The 20,615-nt window shown below is 46.0% G+C and overlaps 1 protein-coding gene across 1 annotated transcript in view; it reads left to right on the top strand.

The window, feature by feature from the left end:
* Positions 1 to 19,912, top strand: part of LOC124606470 — a 140,752-nt gene extending 120,840 nt beyond the window's left edge. Inside the window, exon 6 of the mRNA XM_047138451.1 lies at positions 17,870 to 19,912. Coding sequence (XP_046994407.1) covers positions 17,870 to 18,281 — 412 coding nt within the window. The 3' untranslated portion in view covers positions 18,282 to 19,912. The remainder of the gene's footprint in view (positions 1 to 17,869) is intronic.
* The last annotated feature ends 703 nt before the right edge of the window (positions 19,913 to 20,615 follow it).

The raw sequence follows: 20,615 nt of genomic DNA, 5'->3' as shown, positions 1-20,615 counted from the left end.
TTAAATGATCTTCGGTTTTATTTTAGCACGTACTTGTTCGCAGGTACATCTGAAGAGAAGGACAGAAGCCTGGAAATTGATTGCCTTAAAGTAAAAATGAAGGTCATTTAACTGCAGACTGAGGCAGAATCATTCTTAGTCTGTACATAGAATAATTCAAATATACGAGGGTAAGTCAATTGTCGGCCGGAGTGGCCGAGCGGTTCTAGGCGCCACAGTCTGGAGCCGCGCGACCGCTACGGTCGCAGGTTCGAATCCTGCCTCGGGCATGGATGTGTGTGATGTCCTTAGGTTAGTTAGGTTTAAGTAGTTCTAAGTTCTAGGGGACTGATGACCTCAGATGTTAAGTCCCATAGTGCTCAGAGCCATTTTCTTTTGGTAAGTCAATTATTATCCGCAAAGTAGTTATAAAATTTTGTTGTAGTCAAAGAGGAAACTTACAAGAACATCATTCTTCTACATAGTCTCCTTGCGTTTCAACGCACTTGGTCCATCGTTGTACAAGCTTCCTGAAGGTTCTCGGTTGAGCTGCGAGCCAAGAATGCACCGCTTCTTTCATTGCTTTGTCCGAGGCGAATCGACGGCCCCTTAATGCCTTTTTGAGTGGACCAAACAAGTGATAGACAAAAGGGGCAAGATTGAGGCTATATGGAGGATGATCCAGTACTTCAGATTTGCGTTTCTGGAGCGTTTCAGCAGTGCGGGCAATAGTATGCGGACGGGCATTGTCGTGCAACAACACAACAACTTTTGACAGCAATCCTCGGCGTTTGATTCGAATTACAGGCTTTAGCCTGGCAGTAAGCATCTCACTGTAATGTACACTGTTTATTGTTGTGCCCCTTTCCCCATAATGTTCCAGTACTGGACCTTGTACGTCCCAAAAAACCGTAAGCACCAGTTTTCTGGCGGACGGTTGGGCCTTGAACTTTTTCTTGCACGGCGAATTTGGATGTTTCCATTCCATACGCTGCCGTTTACTCCCCGGCTCGTAATGATGGATCCATGTTTCGTCACCAGTAATGATCCTGTCTAAGAAGTTGTCCCCTTCGTTACCACAGCGATCCAAATGTTTTTCGCAGATGTCCAAGCGCGTTTGTTTATGCGACTGTGTGAGTTGTTTTGGGACCCATATTGCACAAACTTTATGGAATCAAAGTTTGTTGTGGATGCTTTCGTAGGCAGAACCGTGGCTAATTTGTAGACGATGTGCCACTTCGTCAATAGTTAATCGTCTGTCTAAGAGAATCATTTCACGTGAACGCTCAATGATTTCTTCATTTGTGGCGTTAAACGGTCGTCCGGGTCCTTCATCGAGAGTAATACTTGTGCGACCATTTCAGAATTTTTCAATCCATTCGTAGACACTCCGTTGTGGCAAAAAACTGCCCCCGTACAGTACCGAAATACTTCGATGAATTTCGGCCCCTGATACGCCTTCCGACCACAAAAAACGGATCACTGAACGTTGCTCTTCTTTGGTGCTAATAGACAGCGGGGCAACCATGATTAACAGCACGGCACCGATAACGTAAATAACTTAGCAGCTTGAAAATTGCAAAGATATAAAAACAAATAAACAAAAGATGCGTCATCAACATAAAACGACAGTACTACCAAAATAAACAAATTTAACTAAATTTCGGATAATAATTGACTTACCCTCGTATATAGCAGGCAACGCTCTCCATCTTGCTATCAGCATGTGGTATCTGCCCCAATCCCTGGTAGCTGAATGGTCAGCGCGACGGAATGACATACCCAACGGCCCCGGTTCGATTCCCGGCTGGGTCGGAGATTTTCTTCGCTCAAGGACTGGGTGTTGTGTTGTCCTTATCATCATCATTTCATCCTCATCGACGCGCAAGTCGCCGAAGTGCCGTCATCTCGAAGGACTTGCACCAGGCGAACGGTCTACCCGATGGGAGGCCCTAGCCACACGGCATTTACAATTTAAAATAGATGATTTCAAAAGTCAAGCTGAGTGGTCAGTGCGGTGGAATGCCATGCGGAGGGCCTGGATTCGATTCATGGCCGTGTCATAGATTTTCTCCACTCAGCGACTGGGTGTTGTGTTGTCTTCATCATCATTTCATCCTCATCAACAAGCAAGTTGCCGAAGTGACGTCTATCAAAGTGACTTGCACCAGGTGGTTGGACTCACTGCAAGTGGGGCTCCCAGCCTAGCAACACGCATTATCATTAGTACCAGCACGTTGTGTGCCCGAAGTAAACACAGTTGGCGTGATCAGACTAATCCTCACCAAATTGAGGGTTAGCTCTTTTTGCTGCTGCCCACTTTAACGAAGGTGTAGAATTGAACAATTTAAAATAGATGATTTCAAAAGTCAAGCTTTGTTGTGGGTGGCATTGTAATAATATAAACGGCGTTGCATCACGTAATTGGCGTCTGGAACCCGTAGCTGAGTCAGTATAAAGCTAAAACCATTGTCTGACTGAAGAAGCCACAGAGAGGCCGAGCTGAGATGACAGCAGGCTTTGCCATGGCATTAGAACAATTACAACATACTATATGAACACAACATCTCCAAAAGAACAGACACCACACATCCATGTAATTGATTTGCCTCGATGGGCCACGAATCCACCACCTTCAGTGCGGATTACGTCCCACCGCCTGTGGGAATCTTAAAGTAGCGAGCATGGAGGACATGGACGAGCACCCAAATTGGTGCTCGGTGGGATTGCAGGTCGTCCGGGAGGTGTACTCAGACAGTCCACTCATTTGTGACTGAAGTTATACACAGATGGCGCAGTGGTTAACACAACTGCAAGTAAGCAGAAGATCCTGAGTTCGAGTCCAGTCCAGCACACATTTTCACTCATTTCCGCTGATTCCGCATGAAGTCCCGATGCAGCTGACATCAATAATGCCTTTCCTTTCCTTTCCTTCCCCCTCCTTCCACCTTCAATGTATGTAATACACTACTGGCCATTAAAATTGCTACACCAAGAAGAAATGCACATGATAAACTGGTATTCGTTGGACAAATATATTATACTAGAACTGACATGTGATTACATTTTCACGCAATTTGGGCGCATAGATCCTGAGAAATCAGTACCCAGACCAACCACCTCTGGCCGTAATAACGGCCTTGATACTCCTGGGCATTGAGTCAAACAGAGCTTGGATGGGGTGTTCAGGTACAGCTGCCCATGCAGCTTCAACACGATACCACAGTTCGTCAAGAGTTGTCACTGGCGTATTGTGACGAGCCAGTTACTCGGCCACCATTGACCAGACGTTTTCAATTGGTGACAGATCTGGAGAATGTGCTCGCCAGGGCAGCAGTCTAACATTTTCTGTATCCAGAAGAGCCCGTACAGGTCCTGCAACATGCGGTCGTGCATTATCCTGCTGAAATGCAGGGTTTCGCAGGGATCGAATGAAGGGTAGAGCCACGGGTCGTAACACGTCTGAAATGTAACGTCCACTGTTCAAAGTGCCGTCAGTGCGAACAAGAGGTGACCGAGACGTGTAACCAGTGGCACCCCATACCATCACGCCGGGTGATACGCCAGTACGGCGATGACGAATACACGCTTCCAATGTGCGTTCACCGCGATGTTGCCAAACACGGATGCGACCATCATGATACTGTAAACAGAACCTGGATTCATCCGAAAAAATCACGTTTTGCCATTCGTGCACCCAGATTCGTCGTTGAGTACACCATCGCAGGCGCTCCTGTCTGTGATGCAGCGTCAAGGGTAACCGCAGCCATGGTCTCCGAGCTGAGAGTCCATGCTGCTTCAAACGTCGTCGAACTGTTCGTGCGGATGTTTGTTGTCTTGCAAACGTCCCCATCTGTTGACTCAGTGATCGAGACGTGGCTGCACGATCCGTTACAGCCATTCGGATAAGATGCCTGTCATCTCGACTGCTAGTGATACGAGGCCATTGGGATCCAGCAAGGCGTTCCGTATTACCCTCCTGAACCCACCGATTCCATATTCTGCTAACAGTCATTGGATCTCGACCAACGCGAGCAGCAATGTCGCGATACGATAAACCGCAATCGCGATAGGCTACAATCCGACCTTTATCAAAGTCGGAAACGTGATGGTACGCATTTCTCCTCCTTACACGAGGCATCACAACAATGTTTCAACGGGCAACGCCGGACAACTGCTGTTTGTGTATGAGAAATCGGTTGGAAACTTTCCTCATGTCAGCACGTTGTAGGTGTCGCCACCGGCGCCAACCTTGTGTGAATGCTCTGAAAAGCTAATCATTTGCATATCACAGTATCTTCTTCCTATCGGTTAAATTTCGCGTCTGTTGCATGTCATCTTCGTGGTGTAGCAATTTTAATGGCCAGTAGTGTAGTTACGACATATGCATCCGTATGTCACAGGATGCAGTCAACTCAGAGAGGTAATCAACGACAGTCATCGACCCAATGTGGATCAACTGGGCTGCTGTTACTAGATGCTGCCTCAGCCATCTGTGGAACAGTGGACTGCGACAAAATCCGGATGCTGCTGGGTGGTGAACTGGTGCCTTCCAGGTACTAGGCCACCTGCTGGCTAGCTACTGCCAGCTGCAGGGCACATAGCCAGGGGTCCGTGATTCGCACCTAGGTGTGACTAGCTCCCAGGCCACAACCTGTTCCGTGTGGGCACACTCTGCTACTGCAGACCACTGTCGCTCCGTCCTGTGCTGATATCCCCGGTTCACTTTTACTCTCAGGTGTTACCTGCACTGAGCTGCGGATCTGTGCGAACCAGTGAGCCCGACTTCTGTGAGGGCATCATTGTCGCGTACTCGCTTCCTACCTGGGGCTTGACATGGCTCTCCAGTCGCCAGAGCACTGACAACGTTACTCCACTCTGCTGCCGTCTGCTTATTGGAGCGATGCTGTGTGGTGGCTACGTCTCAAAGTTGTGTGCTGAGCTAATTACCTCTACGCCATCTGGGGATAGCCTGTGACTCTGTGAGATGGCTGCAGCGTGACAACATTATGAATAAATGAACTAATGGCTGTAGTTCCTCTATGACTTTGCGCTGGACTTCCACCTGGTTCCACGTACATTACCTGCTTTCCCTGCCAACCAGCTCGCGCCATCATCACAACCTGTTCTGGGTTGAATAACACATTAGCTATATTGACGCCCCCTACACCGGCAACCATTGAGAGTTTGCGTCAGTGTGTAAGCCTGAGAGGATGTAGCTGAGAAGAGCGTTCGAGCGTTGTGTATTATGAAACAATTAGCGCCTATGATGTACAAGCCGCCAATGAATTTTCGCAGTCTCTGTGGTTATTTGATACATTGTCCCAACGGCGTCCACATCGAACCCTAACTCTTAACGCGCTTCGTTTATAATTGTTCAGTACTTGGCTCTTCTGTGCCATCTTTAAATTTCTTTCAGCCACGAGTTTCTCCCTCTTCCAATGGCCCTTTTGCTATGTATCATTCCTTCTTTTGCTGTTTATCGCTCCTTCAGTGATAAACTATAGTGATTGATATATAATTCGTCACTCGAAAGTTGCCCCTAATACTGTCTCTTTCTTTGGTGTAAGACATACACTAAAGCGCCAAAGAAATTGGTATAGCTATGCGTATTCAAACACAGAGATATAAAAGCAGGCACAATACGGCGCTGCGGTCGGCGACGTCTATATAAGACAAGTGTCAGGCGCAGTTGTTAGATCGGTTACTGCTGCTACAATGGCTGGTTATCTAAATTTAAGCGAGTCTGAACGTGGTGCTACAGCCGACGCACGAGCGATGGTTTCAAATGGTTCAAATGTCTCTGAGCACTATGGGGCTTAGCATCTGAGGTCATCAGTCCCCTAGAACATGTTGTTGTTGTTGTTGTGGTCTTCAGTCCTGAGACTGGTTTGATGCAGCTCTCCATGCTACTATATCCTGTGCAAGCTTCTTCATCTCCCAGTACTTACTGCAACCTACATCCTTCTGAATCTCCTTAGTGTATTCATCTCTTGGTCTCCCTCTACGATTGGTAGAACGTAGAACTACTTAAACCTAACTAACCTAAGGACGTCATACACATCCATGCCCGAGGCAGGATTCGAACCTGCGACCGTAGTAGTCGCGCGGTTCCCGAATGAAGCGCCTAGAACCGCTCGGCCATCGCCGCCGGCCGAGCAATAGGACGCAGCAGCTTCGAGGTAGCGATGAAGTGGGGATTTTCTCGTACGATCATTTCACGAGTGCACCGTGAATATCAGGAATCCGTTAACACATCAAATTTCCGACATCTATGCGGACGGAAAAAGATTCTGCAAGAACGGGACCAACGACGGCAGAAGAGAACAGTTCAACGACAGAAGTGCAACTCTTGCGCAAATTGTCGTAGATTTCAATTCTGGGCCACCAACAAGCGTCAGCGTACGAACCATCATCGATATGGGCTTTCGGAGCCGAAGGCCCACTCTTGTACCCGTGATGACTGCACGACATTGGACTGTTGATGACTGGAAACAAGTTGCCTGGTCGCACGAGTCTCGTTTCAAATTTTATCGAGCGGATGGGCGTGTACGGGTATGGAGACAACCTCATGAATCCATGGATCCTGCATGTCAGCAGGGGACTGTTCTAGCTGGTGGAGGCTCTGTAATGGTGTGGGGAATGTGCAGTTGGAGTGATATGAGATCCCTGATACATCTTGGTACGACTCTGACAGGTAACACCCACGTAAGCATCCTGTCTGATCATCTGCATCCATTCATGTCCATTGTGCATTCCGATGGACTTGGGCAATTCCAGCAGGACAATGCGACACCCCACACATCCAGAATTGCTCCAGGAACACTCTTGAGTTTAAACACTTCCGCTGGCCACCAGACTCCCTAAACAATGACATTCTGAGCGAATCTGGGATGCCTTGCAACGAGCTTTTCAGAAGAGGTCTCTGCCCCCTTGTACTCTTACGGACTTGTGGACATTAGTCTAATCCGTGCCATGTCGTATTGCCAAACTTCTGTGTGCGGGGGGGGGGGGGGGGGGAGATTGGGGGGTGGGCTAGTCGATATTAGGCAGGTGTACCAGTTTCTTTGGCTCATCTACATCTACATATAAACTTCGCTAGCCACCAAGCGGTGTGTCTCGAAGGGTACTATTCGCGCCAAGGTCATATCCGCCCCCCTGTGTTCCACTCGCGGGTCGCGCGAGGGAAAACGACTGTCTGAAGACCTCAGTACGAGCTCTACTTTCGCTTATCTTTGAATGGTGATCATGGCGTGATTTGAAAGTTGGTGGTAATACTATATGCTCGACATCCTCGGCGAAGATCGGATTTTGGAATTTTGTGAGCAGCCCCTTCCGCTTAGCGCTTCGTCTATTGCAAGTGTGTCCCACTTCAAACTTTCTACGAGATTTGTAACGCTCTCTCGATGGCTAAATGTACCAGTCACGAATCTTGCCGCTCATTTTGGACCTTCTCAATCTCTTGAATCAGACCAACTGGTAAGGGTCCCATACAGACAAACTATACTCTAAGACTGGACGAACTAACGTATTGTAAGTAACTTCCTTTGTTGAAGGATTGCATCGCTTCAGGATTCTACCAATAAACCGCAATCTAGAATTCGCCTTACCCGCTACTTGTCTAATCTCATCGTTCCATTTGAGATCATTTCGAATAGTCACACTTAGATACTTGACGGATGTTACCACTTACAAAGACTGGGCATTTAATTTGCACTCTTACATTAATGGGGATTTTCGCTTTGTTATACGCAGTAGGTTACACTTATTAATATTGAGAGATAACTGCCAGTCATTACACCATACATTTATTTTCTGCAAATCCTCACCGATTTGTTCACAGCTTTCGTGTGATACTACTTTCCCGTAGACTAGAGCATCATCAGCAAACAGTCTAATGCCACTGTCAATACCATCAACCAGATCGTTTATGTAGATCGTAAAAAGCAGAGGACCTATTACGCTGCCCCGGGTACACCTCGTGTTACGCTTGTTTCTATTGAAGTCTCCCCGTTCAGGACGACATACTGCTCTCTGTCAGAAAACTTTCTATCTAACGCCATATGTCATCGGATAGACCATAAGCACACACTTTTTGGAGCAAGCGACAGTGCGGAAATGAGTCGAACGCCTTTCGAAAGTCGAGGATTATGGAATCAACCTGGGAGCCGGTATCTAGAGCCTGTTATATATCATGCACAAAGAGGGCCAGCTGTGTCTCACACGACTGCTGTTTCCTAAAACAGCGCTGGTTTCTACAGATGAGCTTCCCAGAGTCTGCCGGCCGCGGTGGTCTCGCGGTTCTAGGCGCGCAGTCCGGAACCGCGCGACTGCTACGGTCGCAGGTTCGAATCCTGCCTCGGGCATGGATGTGTGTGATGTCCTTAGGTTAGTTAGGTTTAAGTAGTTCTAAGTTCTAGGGGACTGATGACCACAGCTGTTAAGTCCCATAGTGCTCAGAACCAACCATTCCCAGAGTCTCGAAAAGTCATTATGTCTGAACACAAAATACGTCCCATGATTCCACAACAAATCGATGTCAGTGAAACTGGCCGGTAATTATGTGCATCCGATTTCCTACACTATTTATAGATTCCTATGACCTGGGCCTTCTTCCAGTCCCGTTGAAGTTTCCGCTGTTCCAATGATCTCAGATAGATGAGGGATAAGAATGGTACTGTATTTGTAGCATAGTCAACATAAAATCTTACGGGGATACCGTCTGGTCCAGATGCTTTCCTGGCGTCTAAGGATCATAACTGTTTTACAATCCCAGATACAATAAACACTATGTCAGCCAGCCTTGCGTTTGTTCGATAATTGAAAGGGGGAATGGTGCTGCAGTCCTCTACCATAAACGAGTTTTTGAAAGCCAGATTCAGAATTTCGGCCTTCTGTCTATCATCATTCGTTATATTACCCGTACTGTCAGCAAGAGAAGATATTGAATTATTTGTAGCGTTCATAGATTTTACTTACGACCAAATTTTTTGGGGCTATTTTTAGAATCTGCAGATAAAATATTGCTTTCAAATTTGTTAAAAGAATCTTTCATTGTCCTTCTGACAGCTGCTTTCATTTCGCATAATTTTGTTTGTCAGCGGGCCAGTGACTACGTTTAAAACGACTGTGCAATATTCTCTGCTTTGTCAGCAACTTCCTAATTTGTTTATGGAACCAAGGTGGATCATTTCCCTCCCCTATATTTTTTCTAGGCACATATTTCTCTTGCACATGGTCGACAATACCTTTAAATTCCGACCAAAGATGCTCTATGTGTGTCCTGCGGTGAATGCTTGGAGCTGACTATGAAGATATTCATTAATGACACTTTTATTTGCTTTCCCAAACAAGATAACTCTACGCTGTTTCCTTTTTTTTTTTTTTTTTTTTTTTGCATCTTCCACTGACATAGAAGCCACAACGACATTATGGTCGCTAGTCCCTTCTTCTACATTAACTTCCTCAAAAGGATCAGATCTGTTTGTCGCCAAGACAAGATATCTATTATGTTCCCATTTCGAGTTTGTTTTCTAACCAATTGCTCAAGGCTGTATGTTGAGAGCGCTTCTAGAATAACTTCACACTAGTCTTTCTTCTGACCTCTGTGATAAACGTGTAATTTTCCCAATCAATGGATGCCAGATTAAAGTCTCCATCGATAACTAATGGATAATTTGGATATTTATTTCCTATGTACTCAAGACTTTCCCTGAAACGTCCTGCGACGTCTGTTGCGGATGCTGGTGGTCTATAAAAACATCCTGATACAATGGTCACTCCTTATATGATTGACAGCTTTATCCAAACTATTTGACAGTGCAGTGTAAATATCATTCATCCTTGATCATTTTAAAAATAAAGTGTTCCAAGGAAAGGCTTTCTTTCTACATTTTAGTTAGGTGCTAAACTTAATGATAATGTGGTGGACGTGGGGGGGGGGGGGGGGTGAAATGGGCTTTCACGGTTTGTTAATACCACCCAAGGGTGAACGACAGAAGGTGTGGACCAAAGGGACTTGAGGCACTTCATTCACTTTTTTTTACAACATACTTGTTTATTAATAACATTGATAATACTTTTAAAAGGAAACAACACAACAGGCTTGTAAATCGCCTAACTGCATAAGTGAACTACTAAAAATAATCGTTAATATGTTTAGGAACACAATAATCTTCAACTCACAAATAGCATTCAGTTGTTTACTAATTAATTAAATGTCTGTTCAAGGCAATTTCCCCACGTAATCAACACAACTTAAAACCAGAATTCAATACACTTCCTTGCTATTAAATGTCTGCATAAGTTAATGGCCATACATAGTAACCTCTGAACAAAAATTCAATTGACTGAAAAAAAACACAACCACCTAAACATGTTTACAGAATTATGGGAAAGAAATGCATATACACCTTCTGTTTAGCAAATGAACCATTTTCGGCCTGAGCCACCAACAACATAAGTCGTTCTCATTACCCACATAGAGCCAATCCGAGGTACTGGAAGCAAAACATAAGTCTTCCACGTGTACACCAAAGGCACGGTTTCCCAGACTGCAAGCCGTAAGAAACCAGTCAACACGCTCCCGCCACCAAGTACTGGAAGGCGTCGGGATAGTAAACAACGCCCGCTACGGTGGGCGGGCGCGACTACCTAACTGCTTGCCACACTGGGTCGGTTCCTCCCGCAGCCTCTGCTAAGACCGGTGGCGAAATTAATAAAATTAGCACCACCTGTGATACAAAGGGCAAGCAACTCACCAACGAAATAAGGACATAAATTATTTGCATATACAACGTGTCCAAAAGAGCTGTCTATCCACTACTTCCAGCACCTCAGAGGACACCACTTAACACAGTGAATTCAGAGTCATCCAAACATACCGCGCAATCTGCGCAAAACCACATAAACTTCCTGTGCGTGAGCACACTAGGGTTAAGATAAGGAGTACTAACTTAACACACTGAATTCAGTCGTCTAAACATACTGCGCAATCTGCGCAAAACCACATAAACTTCCTGCATGAGCGCACTACGCTTAAAATAAGGAGTATTAACTTAAGACAACATACAACTTCTAAATCGCCGGGTGACTGGCCTGGACTCGTGAAATGGATCTACCAACACATCGTCATGGCCAATAAACCGCCTCCGCTCTCCATTTGAGAGGCACAAATATGATATGCCCTGCAACACACTGATTAAAATATCTAAAACTGTGTTCGTTACAAGATTAACACTCAGTGTCACACGGAAACATTAATCAGAAACAGACATCGGTTCGTTACAATAAACGCACAAATTACGTGGCTGAAAAACACAACCAAGTCAGTGGCACACAAGAAGGTCAGTAATAGTAAGGCCCTTTATCATTTTCCCATTCAGAGGGGCGTAAAACAATAACACTTATGCAGAGAAGTATGAATGCATTTGAGCAATTCAGTGACTGACAACAACTAAGTTTTTAAATGCAGAACACAAGTCCTCACAGGATAAACGCGGCCTTACGCAATGGACTCCTAACAGTAAGGTCAAGCGTCCAAAGCACACTGCTCAATAAATACACCACAACGGCAAGCACACTCAGTAATCGCCAGAACGATGGACACTGAGAACAAAATGCTGCTTACATCCAAACCACCTGTGCTCGCAATGGCATTACATCAGTCACAGAGCCAAAGAGACGAGAATGTAGTCACTAGAAGCAAACGGTAAATCCATCATAAACAAGGAAGCAGCATGTTCCCGACAGCATCGGCGCCTCTACCCACCAAGTCCCCCGCAAAAGCCCAAACACTATCAGGTAACGTAGCAAACTTTCCTCTTAGCACCACACACGGCGTCGGCAGACACGGCTTCACGCTCCGCGCACTACTGCCTACTCACTGTTTCTCCTTGCCCTCCAAAATCCAACTACTCGACTGTCACAGGTGCCTCGCCGACTTCCCCCACTAGGGGGCGCCACTTCTCTCTTTCCTCCGCGATACAGCGATAATATTATACGCGGTACGTTCGATAAATCTACATCTACATCTACATCCATACTCCGTAAGCCACCTCACGGTGTGTGGCGGATGGTACCCTGAGTACCTCTATCGGTTCTCCCTTCTATTCCAGTCTCGTATTGCTCGTGGAAAGAAGGATTGTCGGTATGCCTCTGTGTGGGCTCTAATCTCTCTGATTTTATCCTCATGGTCTCTTCGCGAGATATACGTAGGAGGGAGCAATATACTGCTTGACTCTTCGGTGAAGGTATTATGCTCTCGAAACTTTAACAAAAGCCCGTACCGAGCTACTGAGCGTCTCTCCTGCAGAGTCTTCCACTGGAGTTTATCTATCATCCCCGTAACGCTTTCGCGATTACAAAAAGATCCTGTAACAAAGCGCGCTGCTCTCCGTTGGTGTGCTCCCTGCCGCCGTTGGATAAGCAGCTGAGCAGCAAGTCGTATACTCCTAGCTCACTCATTTGTTACATAGTTTAATTCTTAATTTCTTTGCGTGTTTTTGGTTCTTGCATTGTTTAATTCATAAATTTCGGGCGTATTATAGTATTTGAGAGTGTAGCATCGTGTTTTAGTACCTGAATAGTGTAATTTCGCTTAGTCTCCTTCCGCCGCCGAGCAGTGTCAGCAGTGCGCAAGTAGCAGCATTACTGCATTTACTAGGCAATCTTGTATTTTAATAACCGTTTAAATTTTGTCGATTTGTTTGCGCTCTCTGTAGATTAGTTCAGACGTTCTTTGCAAAACAGTTTTTAGCATGGATAGGGACTGCAACTGCTGTGTTCGGATGCAGGCTGAGTTGGCATCCCTTCGCTCCCAGCTTCAGGCAGTGTTGGCTTCGGTCACACAGCTTGAGGCTGTTGCCAATGGGCATCACTGTGGGGGTCCGGATGGGGGTTTGTCGGGGACGGCCAGCTCGTCCCACGCATCCCCTGATCGGACTACGACTGTGGTTGCCCGGGATACTGCCCGCATTGAGGGTGATCCCTCACCTGTGGTAGAGTGGGAGGTCGTTTCAAGGTGTGGCAGGGGGCGAAAGACATTCCGGAGGGCTGAACGGAAAGCCTCTCCAGTTTGTCTGACGAACCGGTTTCAGGCTCTGTCTCAGGCTGATACTGATCTTCGGCCTGACATGGCTGCTTGTCCTGTTCCAGAGGTTGCCCCTCAGTCTGCAAGATCCGGGCAGTCGCAGAGGGTGGGCTTACTGGTAGTTGGGAGCTCCAACGTCAGGCGCGCAATGGGGCCCCTTAGGGAAATGGCAGCAAGAGAGGGGAAGAAAACCAATGTGCACTCCGTGTGCATACCGGGGGGAGTCATTCCAGATGTGGAAAGGGTCCTTCCGGATGCCATGAAGGGTACAGGGTGCACCCATCTGCAGGTGGTCGCTCATGTCGGCACCAATGATGTGTGTCGCTATGGATCAGAGGAAATCCTCTCTGGCTTCCGGCGGCTATCTGATTTGGTGAAGACTGCCAGTCTTGCTAGCGGGATGAAAGCAGAGCTCACCATCTGCAGCATCGTCGACAGGACTGACTGCGGACCTTTGGTACAGAGCCGAGTGGAGGGTCTGAATAAGAGGCTGAGACGGTTCTGCGACCGTGTGGGCTGCAGATTCCTCGACTTGCGCCATAGGGTGGTGGGGTTTCGGGTTCCGCTGGATAGGTCAGGAGTCCACTACACGCAACAAGCGGCTACACGGGTAGCAGGGGTTGTGTGGCGTGGGCTGGGCGGTTTTTTAGGTTAGATGGCCTTGGGCAAGTACAGAAAGGGCAACAGCCTCAACGGGTGCGGGGCAAAGTCAGGACATGCGGGGACCAAGCAGCAATCGGTATTGTAATTGTCAACTGTCGAAGCTGCGTTGGTAAAGTACCGAAACTTCAAGCGCTGATAGAAAGCACCGAAGCTGAAATCGTTATAGGTACAGATAGCTGGCTTAAGCCAGAGATAAATTCTGCCGAAATTTTTACAAAGGTACAGACGGTGTTTAGAAAGGATAGATTGCATGCAACCGGTGGTGGAGTGCTCGTCGCTGTTAGTAGTAGTTTATCCTGTAGTGAAGTAGAAGTGGATAGTTCCTGTGAATTATTATGGGTGGAGGTTACACTAAACAACCGAATTAGGTTAATAATTGGCTCCTTTTACCGACCTCCCGACTCAGCAGCATTAGTGGCAGAACAACTGAGAGAAAATTTGGAATACATTTCACATAAATTTTCTCAGCATGTTATAGTCTTAGGTGGAGATTTCAATTTACCAGATATAGACTGGGACACTCAGATGTTTAGGACGGGTGGTAGGGACAGAGCATCGAGTGACATTATACTGAGTGCACTATCCGAAAATTACCTCGAGCAATTAAACAGAGAACCGACTCGTGGAGATAACATCTTGGACCTACTGATAACAAACAGACCCGAACTTTTCGACTCTGTATGTACAGAACAGGGAATCAGTGATCATAAGGCCGTTGCAGCATCCCTGAATATGGAAGTTAATAGGAATATAAAAAAAGGGAGGAAGGTTTATCTGTTTAGCAAGAGTAATAGCAGGCAGATTTCAGACTACCTAACAGATCAAAACGAAAATTTCTGTTCCGACACTGACAATGTTGAGTGTTTATGGAAAAAGTTCAAGGCAATCGTAAAATGCGTTTTAGACAGGTACATGCCGAGTAAAACTGTGAGGGACGGGAAAAACCCACCGTGGGTACAACAACAAAGTTAGGAAACTACTGCGAAAGCAAAGAGAGCTCCACTCCAAGTTTAAACGCAGCCAAAACCTCTCAGACAAACAGAAGCTAAACGATGTCAAAGTTAGCGTAAGGAGGGCTATGCGTGAAGCGTTCATTGAATTCGAAAGTAAAATTCTATGTACCGACTTGACAGAAAATCCTAGGAAGTTCTGGTCTTACGTTAAATCAGTAAGTGGCTCGAAACAGCATATCCAGACACTACGGGATGATGATGGGATTGAAACAGAGGATGACACGCGTAAAGCTGAAATACTAAACACCTTTTTCCAAAGCTGTTTCACAGAGGAAGATCGCACTGCAGTTCCTTCTCTAAATCCTCGCACAAACGAAAAAATGGCTGACATCGAAATAAGTGTCCAAGGAATAGAAAAGCAACTGGAATCACTCAATAGAGGAAAGTCCACTGGACCTGACGGGATACCAATTCGATTCTACACAGAGTACGCGAAAGAACTTGCCCCCCTTCTAACAGCCGTGTACCGAAAGTCTCTAGAGGAACGGAGGGTTCCAAATGATTGGAAAAGAGCACAGATAGTCCCAGTCTTCAAGAAGGGTCGTCGAGCAGATGCGCAAAACTATAGACCTATATCTCTTACGTCGATCTCTTGTAGAATTTTAGAACATGTTTTTTGTTCGCGTATCATGTCATTTCTGGAAATCCAGAATCTACTATGTAGGAATCAACATGGATTCCGGAAACAGCGATCGTGTGAGACCCAACTCGCCTTATTTGTTCATGAGACCCAGAAAATATTAGATACAGGCTCCCAGGTAGATGCTATTTTTCTTGACTTCCGGAAGGCGTTCGATGCAGTTCCGCACTGTCGCCTGATAAACAAGGTAAGAGCCTACGGAATATCAGATCAGCTGTGTGGCTGGATTGAAGAGTTTTTAGCAAACAGAACACAGCATGTTGTTATCAATGGAGAGACGTCTACAGACGTTAAAGTAACCTCTGGCGTGCCACAGGGGAGTGTTATGGGACCATTGCTTTTCACAATATATATAAATGACTTAGTAGATAGTGTCGGAAGTTCCATGCGGCTTTTCGCGGATGATGCTGTAGTATACAGAGAAGTTGCTGCATTAGAAAATTGTAGCGAAATACAGGAAGATCTGCAGCGGATAGGCACTTGGTGCAGGGAGTGGCAACTGACCCTTAACATAGACAAATGTGATGTATTGCGAATACATAGAAAGAAGGATCCTTTATTGTATGATTATATGATAGCGGAACAAACACTGGTAGCAGTTACTTCTGTAAAATATCTGGGAGTATGCGTACGGAACGATTTGAAGTGGAATGATCATATAAAATTAATTGTTGGTAAGGCGGGTACCAGGTTGAGATTCATTGGGAGAGTGCTTAGAAAATGTAGTCCATCAACAAAGGAGGTGGCTTATAAAACACTCGTTCGACCTATACTTGAGTATTGCTCATCAGTGTGGGATCCGTACCAGGTCGGGTTGACGGAGGAGACAGAGAAGATCCAAAGAAGAGCGGCGCGTTTCGTCACCGGGTTATTTGGTAACCGTGATAGCGTTACGGAGATGTTTAATAAACTCAAGTGGCAGACTCTGCAAGAGAGGCGCTCTGCATCGCGGTGTAGCTTGCTCGCCAGGTTTCGAGAGGGTGCGTTTCTGGATGAGGTATCGAATATATTGCTTCCCCCTACTTATACCTCCCGAGGAGATCACGAATGTAAAATTAGAGAGATTAGAGCGCGCACGGAGGCTTTCAGACAGTCGTTCTTCCCGCGAACCATACGCGACTGGAACAGGAAAGGGAGGTAATGACAGTGGCACGTAAAGTGCCCTCCGCCACACACCGTTGGGTGGCTTGCGGAGTATCAATGTAGATGTAGATGTAGATGTAGATCCTCTCTATCTCTTCTATCAACCCTATCTGGTACGGATCCCACACTGCTGAGCAGTATTCAAGCAGTGGGCGAACAAGCGTACTGTAACCTACTTCCTTTGTTTTCGGATTGCATTTCCTTAGGATTCTTCCAATGAATCTCAGTCTGGCATCTGCTTTACCGACGATCAACTTTATATGATCATTCCATTTTAAATCACTCCTAATGCGTACTCCCAGATAATTTATGGAATTAACTGCTTCCAGTTGCTAACCTGCTATTTTGTAGCTAAGGGATCTATCTTTCTATGTATTCGCAGCACATTACACTTGTCTACATTGAGATTCAATTGCCATTCCCTGCACCATGCGTTAATTCCCTGTAGATCCTCCTGCATTTCAGTACAATTTTCCATTGTTACAACCTCTCGATACACCACAGCATCATCTGCAAAAAGCCTCAGTGAACTTCCGATATCATCCACAAGGTCATTTATGTATATTGTGAATAGCAACGGTCCTATGGCACTCCCCTGCGGCACACCTGAAATCACTCTCACTTCGGAAGACTTCTCTCCATTGAGAATGACATGCTGCGTTCTGTTATCTAGGAACTCTTCAATCCAATCACACAATTGGTCTGATAGTCCATATGTTCTTACTTTGTTCATCAAACGACTGTGGGGAACTGTATCGAACGCCTTGCGGAAGTCAAGAAACAGGGCATCTACCTGGGAACGCGTGTCTATGGCCCTCTGAGACTCGTGGACGAATAGCGCGAACTGGGTTTCACACGACCGTCTTTTTCGAAATCCATGCTGATTCCTACAGAGTAGATTTCTAGTCTCCAGAAAAGTCATTATACTCGAACATAATACGTGTTCCACGGCTCAGGGGGAGAGGATGGGGGAGGGCAACAGATGGCAGGAGGGGCAGGGTGGGGGTACTAGCTACTGTCTGACTGCACTCAGGGTAATGGTTCAAAAAAAGGTTCAAATGGCTCTGAGCACTGTGGTACTTAACACCTGAGGTCGTCAGTCCCCTAGACTTATAGCTACTTAAACCTAACTAACCTAAGGACATGACACACATCCACGTCCGAGGCAGGATTCGAACCTGCGACCGTAGCAGTCGCGCGGTTCCAGACTGAAGCGCCTAGAACCACTCGGCCACCATGGCCGGCCAGGGGTAATGGTCTAAGAAAGGTTGGGAGTCACTCGTGTAGAGTGTTGAGGCTCCCGCGTTAGCCCTCGTGACGTTTTGGGTACCACTGTTGCAGGAGAGAGGAGAACCACTTGCGGCAGGACGACGGGGGAATGTACGAGCCGCCGCCCGTGGCGAACCCGAAGGAGGTGGGCTGGGCCGGGCCGCTGGCCTGGGAAAGGCGCAGGCCGTCCGGACCCCGGTACGTGGCCTCCTTCCGGTCGCCGCACCCGCCCACCGTCTACGACGACGCCGTCGGCGCCGGGCGCAAGGCGTCGGCCCGCCGCCGCGACGCTCCCGAGTCGCCCACCTCGCCCACGTACGACGACGCCGTAGGCACCGGCCGCACGTCGCCACTGTACGACTACATCCTGGGGTCAGACGGGCGGCGGTCTCTCGGGGCGCCGACCAGCTCCGGCGAGAAGCCACCCCACCACTCCTCCATACCGTCGGTGCTCGAGGGCTGCGACTTCTACGAGGACGCCTGAGGGTGGCGGCCGTGGTGGTGCACCTGTGCTTGCTGCAGTAACTCTGCGAGGACCCTCTTCTCGGACCACGTCAACTGGATACTTGGAATTCCAAAGGGTGCCAAGTGCAAAGCGAGGTCCAGGAATCTGGCTGCAAGAACAGCCGTGATCCTGACAGGTGCTGCGTCTGCTAGCCCTTCGTCAATGAACAGCAAGTAGTTCCTCACTGTCTGCGTCACAGTGACCGTTGTGGCACACCTCCACAGGGACGCCACCTTACATTCATGATAAATACATGAAAAAGTGTTGTTTATCACCACTCCTGCAAGGAATACGCCCAGTAGTGGTACCAGGGAAGATTTCGTTTCTTCCACCAGTGCCAATATAAGCTGGGAAACTCGTGCTCCACGTTCAATTAATATACATGAGATATCCAAAGTGTGGATCAAGATACGCTGGCACTGGTTTCACAATGAATAGCAAACTAAAGTCCTTTACCTCCACTTATGCAGCCACAATCCATGCATCTGATCAGCCTTTCTTTCTCTGTTGCAACACTGGTATCTAATACTAGTGGTGCCCCGTGATCGGATCCCACAGTTCATCAGGCACCTGCTATACTTTTTTCCCCTTCTGTTCCACAATTCTGACCTCAGTGTGTAGAGGAGATGAGATTTGTCTCCACCGCCCATTTCCTGTAATAGCCAATATAGTCGCCACCCCAAGAGATGTCACTCCTCCAGTAGTAAGGTAGACCACAACACATCAGCCACAGCAGTCGGCCAGCTCTTGACCAAGAACATGGTTAATACCTTCAGAAGTTAGAGTCTTAACTTAAGTGTGGCACAGTGTGCACACAAGGAAAATCTTACCACAAAATTCTCTCTGTGTCAAAATGTACAATCCATTATTTGTCAAAACAATCTGATAATGCATGTGTTGTGGCAACAATGGAGAATGGTGAGTCAGATACACTGCAATGTGTAAAGCTTGAGGGCAAACTGTGGAACACCTTGTACTTTATCCTTTTCACATTAATCTCACGACATTATTTTCCTTAAATGTATGTTTTTCCACTATTTCTCATCACTGGACTTTATCTAATCAATTAAAGATCTTTCTTTTCATGATAATTTTTTATACAGCTCCAGTTATTTGTTGACTTTTGTCAGAAAAATTATTATTCGAAACATAAGCAGTATTATGAAATTAAAATAAAGTGAGAGCAGATGAAGGACAAATTTAATTTCTGCAAATTAGAGGACAATCTAAGTTAACTCTTACTTCATGTGAGGATATGCTCATGTGTATTATCCAACAGTATGCTTTGTCTCTTGTATTGAACTACATGATTTCTGTGGTTTTGCGATGTCATTTTTGTATTTATCTTTATGGGATGGATTTATGCGCCTTTTAAAAGTAGTTTCACCTGAAATACGTGATTGTCTGTCCTATGTTCCCATTGTAAAATTATCTAACTTTGTGCCATTATGTTGGAAGGTTTTTAAGAAACGAACTTCCAATTTTCCATAATTAATAGATGTACTTTTTTAGATGTACTGAACTAAAACTATTGTGACAATTGTGTTATCAGTCATGTTATGATACTTTTCTTAAACACTTAATTTTGTAACTAAATGAACATAAAAACTAAACAACGTAGGATGTTTTTATTATTCTAGCTCCACATGTGTTGAATCTTATTCTTGGCATGCAGTGAAATTTTCATATTTCCCCTTCCAGTACTTTTTGAGATAACGAGTGATTTGTGCCAAGAATGTAGGAATGAGACTGGAGGTTCAAAATTTTTTTAGTTGCAGACTTTTATACATAATTATAGAACTGACTTTTTCATGCTCTAGAATTTTCCTGTCCCATATTTTGTGTTCTCTTCAGTACCACAATCACCCAACGCTTGTCTTCCTTACTTTCTTGCTTTTTTGGTCATTTGCTAAGCAGCAAACTCTGCTTGTCGTACACGAAGCCAACATCCATTTCCCACAGTCCCCTAGCTGTGTTCTGCCCTAGTCTCTCCCCTAACTTCTCCTGAAGCTTCAGTCTTTTATAGTTTTCACCATTAAATGTTATTACAGCATCAGATACTGCTAACTTTAGAGTCATTAGGTCAACAAAATAATTTTTAGACACACAGCGCCACGCACTGTTATTCACTTAATATAAACTATAAAATTATATTATCACTTAATGATCTTTGAGGGGTCAAAACATATGGTAATAACTAGGTGCTAGCTCAACCAAATGCGCAAGACGTGATCGACAGTAAAAATGATATTTTATTTTTTGAATGTTTTACTTGGCTGTGTGTGGATTTTCATTGTTATGCTGGAATAGACG

The sequence above is a fragment of the Schistocerca americana genome, chromosome 3 (genome assembly GCF_021461395.2).
Source record: "Schistocerca americana isolate TAMUIC-IGC-003095 chromosome 3, iqSchAmer2.1, whole genome shotgun sequence".
Lineage (NCBI taxonomy): Eukaryota > Metazoa > Arthropoda > Insecta > Orthoptera > Acrididae > Schistocerca > Schistocerca americana.
Note: the sequence above shows the minus strand (reverse complement) of the source record. Positions and strands in the feature narration are given on the sequence as shown.